This window comes from Typha angustifolia, chromosome 13 (assembly GCF_048772165.1).
Source record: "Typha angustifolia cultivar Huaian chromosome 13, ASM4877216v1, whole genome shotgun sequence".
Lineage (NCBI taxonomy): Eukaryota > Viridiplantae > Streptophyta > Magnoliopsida > Poales > Typhaceae > Typha > Typha angustifolia.
This window is the reverse complement of record NC_133251.1, coordinates 2,205,001-2,211,919: the sequence shown is the minus strand read 5'-3', so window position 1 is coordinate 2,211,919 and position 6,919 is coordinate 2,205,001. Positions and strand designations below refer to the sequence as shown.

General features: G+C 38.2%; 2 protein-coding genes across 2 annotated transcripts in view; both read right to left on the bottom strand.

Moving 5' to 3' along the window:
* Positions 1 to 1,369: 1,369 nt before the first annotated feature.
* Positions 1,370 to 2,710, bottom strand: LOC140774647 (FCS-Like Zinc finger 5-like). Its single transcript, XM_073117723.1, has 2 exons — positions 2,363 to 2,710; positions 1,370 to 1,866 (listed from the first exon to the last, which is right to left on the bottom strand). Exons 1-2 carry the CDS (start codon positions 2,581 to 2,583, stop codon positions 1,746 to 1,748), a joined length of 342 nt encoding a protein of 113 aa, XP_072973824.1. The 5' UTR covers positions 2,584 to 2,710; the 3' UTR covers positions 1,370 to 1,745.
* Positions 2,711 to 4,341: 1,631 nt separating this feature from the next.
* LOC140773668 (elongation factor 1-alpha-like) overlaps positions 4,342 to 6,919 on the bottom strand; it is a 3,143-nt gene continuing 565 nt past the window's right edge. The window contains exons 2-3 of the mRNA XM_073116353.1: positions 5,584 to 6,061; positions 4,342 to 5,493 (exon numbers count right to left, since the gene is read on the bottom strand). Of these exons, the coding sequence (XP_072972454.1) occupies positions 4,612 to 5,493; positions 5,584 to 6,045 (1,344 nt within the window). The 5' untranslated portion in view covers positions 6,046 to 6,061 and the 3' untranslated portion in view covers positions 4,342 to 4,611. The remainder of the gene's footprint in view (positions 5,494 to 5,583; positions 6,062 to 6,919) is intronic.

Genomic DNA, 6,919 nt, shown 5'->3' with positions numbered 1-6,919 from the left:
GAACCAAAAACGAACATCCAGTTTTCCGAGGGACGTTTATGCAAAACGATTGCCAAATCCTTAAATCTAAAGTAATATCTACTTGGCTTTTGGTCGGCTCTGGTTAAGTGGTTAGGTTTGGATTCGAATCGAATCTAGTCGAGTCTACTGTCCAGAAAAGCTTTTGGTCGGACTCTGGATATCTTATTGGTTGAGATGATGATTTCATAAAATAAAAATAAAAAACGTTACTAGAAAATTTTGAATTGTTGAAATCCAATTCAAACTTTGGAAGTAAATTATTTTAATTTCTAAAATTTTAGTTTAAATAGGAGAAGCAATATATCCTAATTAAACTAAAATTTGGTTGTCTTAACTGATATTTTCGACTAAATTTATAAAATATTATTTAATTTCAACCCTCGGAATAGAATCGAGAAATAAGTAATTAGTATTGAATCATTTATCAAACAGCTGTAGCTCACCTTAGTGTTAGTTAATAAGTGACTTCATGTTTTATTTTATTTACCAGCGTAGTAGTGCATCTAGTGCCTTCAATTATTTATACCTCTACCATGATGCTTAACTATTACATTACATGATCTATATTAAATCTTATATGCCCACTTGCCAAGTAAACATTGAAATAAATCCAAGCTATCCCTTCTATGTGGGGGCTGTGGTCACAACATTTCAACTTGGAAGTATTTTGTAAAATATATATATATATATATATATATATATATATATATATATATATATATTGAAGTTGGAAGTAGTGAAAGGAGTGATCAATAAACAATGGCATGGCTCCCCTATCCAAGGCAAGAGATGATGTGTGGAAGGAGACACAACTTATTCATTAAAAACTAGAGAAGGAGACACAACTTGCATTATAAATCCTCACATTGTTTTTAATTGCCCACCACAACCTTCCCCACTTGAGCACTCATTACGAAACACCTTATATTATAGAAAGACAACTGCCTCTCCTTTTTCCCATTATTAAAGTAGCCCAACTCTCCCCACTATTCCCCTCAATTGACCAATTAACATAAATATAATATATAAATATATATATATATATATATATATATATATATATATATATATATATATATGCGGTGGCAGATTGCATATGTTGTATGATAATAATATAATAATCCGCCTGTCCGTGTAATTCTCCTTACACCGATGGTAAGAAATTATAGATTAATAACCTCATGAACTTAAAAAGAGATCCAAAAACATTGATGAGAAAAAGAAAAGGAAAAAAGATATCAGAATTAGAGCTGATAGTCCGAGCAAAGTACCAAATGTCAAACGTCAAACACCTTCGAAAGATCTTTGCCAAAAGGTGGTCCAGTGAATCTTTACATCTCGAGCAGTACAGTGATCCGCTGTGGTGACGACACTGACGACAGGGATTATTTACACTATTCTCTTTGCATTTATTATGTGCATCGAAACCTTCCAAAACTTGAGGAGCTTAATAAAAGATTATAACGAAACTAAAACTAACTCATTTCCATGGAGATCGAGAGTAGTAAAGGTAGTAGAGGAATTAGTACAACAAGCTTAATGATAATGTTCTACCATTCTCACACACAGGTGAGAAACAAAAGAGGTACCGTTTGAAACATCTCTAAGAAGCATCAAAGTGGAAACTATACATCCCAAAACTACAGCTATGTATATAATAAGCATCAAGAGTAGTGGACGGTGCTTAAGCTGCAACAAGAGTTTCACCATTGCCATAAAAAATTCTATGAAGCAGTGGTTGCAGGTGGGTTGTCTATCATGGAAGTGACTAACCACTTCTCCTCGTCCTCGTCTTGATTGATCTGTTGCTGCCTGCACTCGAGGCTGCAGAAAGCTATGTCGCCCCTGTAAACAGAGATGTAATTAAGCATACTGGGAATAAAGAATGGTTCAATTCATGAGTTTGTAAATGGCAACTCAGTCCTGGTGATATGTAAGCCTTTGTATAAATAATTAGTGGATGGAGAAGAAGATATTATTATATCATTTAACAGTCAAATACATCGTCTGTCAGTTTGAAAACATCACACGGAACAAACATGAGTGAAGAACTCGATCTTGAGTAGCAACCACCAAAAAGAATTTGAAAAAAAGATGACTTCTAAAAGCCGGTTATTGTTTTGATAACAAGTGAACTCCAAAGCATCGCACAAAAACCAATTGGGTATCTTTAACTTCCCTTAAAAAAGAATCATCAAGAGAAACAAACAACAACAACAAAATCACAAAGGGAACCAGTTGGGCGTCTCCAAAATCCCTCCCACTGATGATCACAGAAATGAAGGGGGAGAGGGGAAAGAAGAAAAAAAAAAAAAAAGGATTTTGATGCAGTAGGGAGTACCTATACATGAAGATATCGCGGTCAGGGCCAAGGCAGCGCTTGCAGAGGCCGCAGACCTTCAAGAAGGGGGCAGTCTCGACCACTTCCCTCCTCCGGTGCTCCCTCGTATGCGTCCCATGGTGGGCCATCTCCTGATCCGACGGCTGCTGAGCCGCCACGTCGAACTGGGTCATGCTTGTCGTTCTCTTCATCTGAGGCCTCGACCGCTTCCCCAGCAACATCTCTTCTACTATGTTTCAAAGAAGAGAAAGAGGAAAGAAGCCAAAAGTAGCACACACAGCGAGAGAGAGAGAGAGAGAGAGAGAGAGAGAGAGAGGTGGGTAGGTAAATGAGGGAGAGGAGGGGAGAGGGGGAGATAAAAGAGAGGAGTGGAATCTAGGCCGTTCCCGGAATCTCTGCAACCACGAGTCCATGTCAATCGCAATTAATTTGTTTGTATTTCATCTTTGGTTACCTTTTTCCTTTTTGTAAACCATCTTTTAGGAAGTTAAACTACGTGGGGTTATCTTTGAGTTAAGATCTGATTGAGATTAAACTCGGACTACTCGTGTAACCTTCAACGCAATCATAGTCTATGCTTAAATGATCACGCTATAAGAGTATAGACTCTCGTGGAAAGGAATCATAGCTTTTATGTATACACACGTAACTATTGGTTCAAGTTTACAACAGTGGAAGATTAGATCACAGTTTTTGTTTCTTTATGTAATATACTTTTTTCTAAATTTTATTACATATATATAGCTGTCAAAACTCTCTTCTTTAAGTTTTTAATCTCGATTCATTTAATAGTATACGGACAAAATATATTGCTCTCAAATAAGGGTATATTTATTATTTTATCTTATTAAAAAATACTTCACATTATAACATGTAGTTATTGAGAAGTAACTAGAAGGGCATCCATGCAAAAATAATATATTTGAGAGGGGCGTAGATGGAAAAGAAGCAATTCTTCTTCTTCTTCTTACTTTATTCTCTTCTTTCTCTTTAGAGGGCTTTATTTTCCTTAACTTCGGGGACGCTCCTGGAAGGCGGGAAAGTCTGTCACCGGCTATAGCCGGTTGCAGAAAAAAATAATAATTGAAAATGTGTCCAATTTTCATTATTGAAGATGACTGTATAATCACAAAATAGTTTTTATTTTTTATTTTTTATTAAGGCAAATTGGAAAGAAAAAATTAGATAAAGTCGGACTTGCAATCAAAATAAAACGTAAAATAAACCTCCCTATAAAATAAAATTAAAAAAAATAATAAAGTATATTTTTGGTTTAAATAACCCAAGGGCAATTGGTCTCGGAGCATATTCTTGCAAAATCTAGTGTCATTCTTGCATAATTTGGCCTTGTTATATGCGTTCTCCTTACTGGGATAGTTGCTAATTTCAATGTTTGGCCAATCAAAATTTTGTCTACGATATTTCTGGTGTTATAAATTTATAGGTGTCGAATAATCTTGGGGTAGAGAATAGGAGATACACAGAGGAATTGGTCCGTCCATGAATGAATGAATGATTTCTTCCATTGTACATTGGTCTTGGGATCATCCGAAGCCATGCACGCCACGGTGGCTCTGAGTTCCGCAATGGAAATTGGAAATGATCTCCAACGGATTCGGCGTCAGACATGCAACTCGCTCTGAATTGCAGTTCTTCTCAGTGGTTCTCTTCAGATGATATGGTGTCTCGTTTAAGCTTGAATGTAATGAGCTTCAGCTTTGTAGCTCCTATGATCAATGACTATTATAACAGTTTGGTTAAGATAAGAGCTTTTTGATGTCGATTTGAGTGGAGGACTCTTGAAGTAGTGGACTTGGTTATAGCTTAGCTGGACAAAATTATCCAACTAGTACATGCAAGCAGGTGAATTACCTTCACTTTTGTACATTCTTAGCTAAGAGGGCAGACTGACTCAACCAAACGTTGGCAGGATTTGGTTATTCGTTCACAAAATATCAACTATACAAACACCAGCAGAATTGAATACAACATTGTTCTTATTCATAATACTGAATTATATATAATTCTTTACAATATCAAACAGGCAAAACTTTAAATAGAAGTCAAACATAGTATAACTGTTTTGATAGTAAGAAACATAGTATAACATGGAATAATGCCGCCACCTATCAAGCACCCAGTTCTGCAACCAGACAACAGATACAGTATTTATTCGATTCAAGATGATGCAGACACACAACACTGCAACCTCTAGCGAATCCAAAGCAAACTGATGCTGGGTTCTCGGTTCACTTCTTCTTTAGGGCTGCCTTGGTAACCTTAGCTCCAGTGGGATCCTTCTTATCCACACTCTTGATAACACCGACAGCAACTGTCTGCCTCATGTCTCTGACAGCAAACCTACCCAAAGGAGGGTACTCAGAGAAAGTCTCGACCACCATAGGTTTAGTGGGAATCATCTTGACAACTCCTGCATCTCCATTCTTTAGGAACTTTGGTTCCTTCTCAAGTTCCTTACCAGAACGCCTGTCAATCTTGGTCAAAATCTCAGCAAACTTCACTGCAATGTGAGAGGTGTGGCAATCAAGCACTGGAGCATAACCATTGCTGATCTGACCTGGGTGGTTCATGATGATAATTTGTGAGGTGAAGCTAGCTGCCCCCTTTGTGGGGTCATCCTTGGAGTTAGAGGCGACAAACCCACGCTTCAGGTCCTTTACAGCAACATTCTTCACATTGAAGCCAACATTGTCACCTGGGAGGGCCTCTTGAAGTGCCTCGTGGTGCATCTCAACAGACTTAACTTCAGTTGTGAGACCAGTAGGACCAAAAGTCACAACCATTCCAGGCTTGAGAAGTCCAGTTTCGACACGACCAACAGGTACAGTACCAATGCCTCCAATCTTGTAGACATCCTGCAAAGGAAGGCGGAGGGGCTTGTCTGTCGGGCGCTTGGGCTCTTGGATCAAGTCCAGAGCTTCGAGCAGCGTAGGGCCCTTGTACCAGTCAAGGTTGGTAGATCTCTCGATCATGTTATCACCTTCGAAACCAGAAATTGGCACGAAGGGGATCTTATCAGGATTGTAACCAACTTTTTTAAGGTAGGACGACACCTCCTTCACGATTTCATCATACCTGGCCTTGGAGTACTTGGGTGTAGTGGCATCCATCTGCCAAATACATAGCAATAAACATATTCATTACCATGATGATAAGACAGGGCAGGGGCGATAGATGACCATTATGCGTAGTATTATTACCTTGTTACAGCAACAGATCATCTGCCTAACACCGAGAGTGAAGGCAAGCAGAGCGTGCTCACGTGTCTGGCCATCCTTTGAAATTCCAGCTTCAAAACCACCAGTTGTGGAGTCAATAATGAGCACAGCACAATCAGCCTGAGAAGTTCCAGTGATCATGTTCTTGATGAAATCACGATGGCCAGGAGCATCTATGACCGTGCAGTAGTATTTCGTCGTCTCAAACTTCCACAGGGCAATGTCAATGGTAATACCACGTTCACGCTCAGCCTTCAGTTTGTCAAGAACCCATGCATACTTGAATGACCTCTTGTTCATCTCAGCTGCTTCCTTCTCAAACCTCTCAATCACACGCTTGTCAATACCTCCAAGTTTGTAGATAAGATGTCCAGTGGTGGTCGACTTGCCAGAGTCGACATGGCCAATGACCACAATGTTGATGTGAACCTTCTCCTTTCCCATCGCTAGAAGAAAAAATCTGCAATATAAATAGACGGCTCTAAATTCATGGATGACATTAAGTAAACAAGCTTTCCCAATAAGACAATACCGTAATCACAAATGGAATAAATAACCAATCTGTTCCCCATGGCAGTAGACCATCTATTAAGGTACTTATTTTGACAAACCATCTAATCTAGTATCTTTTTAGGAGGCAAAAGAACATCTAGAACACAGAAGGAACTTGATCAAAGGGTTTGTCAATACTTTCTTACCTATTATTTTTAGCAGAGTACTTCTGGCAGAAATAACAATAAACCTAATAGCAAATATAAAATTCTGAATGAGGTAGTTTTAGCATAAATATCTCATTGTGAACAAGTACAAGAACTACATACCGTGCAAGGATAAGAACTCACTTATCCATTACGTACATTTCAAACTGATCTCATTCAATAAGCTACTTTTTGGTATAAAACAGAAATTTTGACCTTAACACGAGAAACATGAGGAAAGATGGAGTGTATTTCAGTGAATGTACTTATCGTGGTTTCAAATTATAAAGCTTTAACATTTCCAGCCCTGAATTTTCAAAAGCCAGTGAGGATATACTCCTTCCAAAATTATTTATCACCATTCATTTATATCCTCCACCCCTTTATGGGTGAAGGCTCCTTAGTGTTTTGTCTTCCCCAACTGCCATTCCTGATGTGATACAGGGGACATCTCTTCTTTACATCAATTGGACAATAAAACTAATATTTTTTCTATAAAAAAAGCAACTATATTACAAGTAATCCTTAATTTAACTTGATAGCAAATAGTTATACCGCAAATGACATCAAATACAGCAGAACACGAGAATTGTGATCCTGAACGCCTCGAGCGCCCAAAT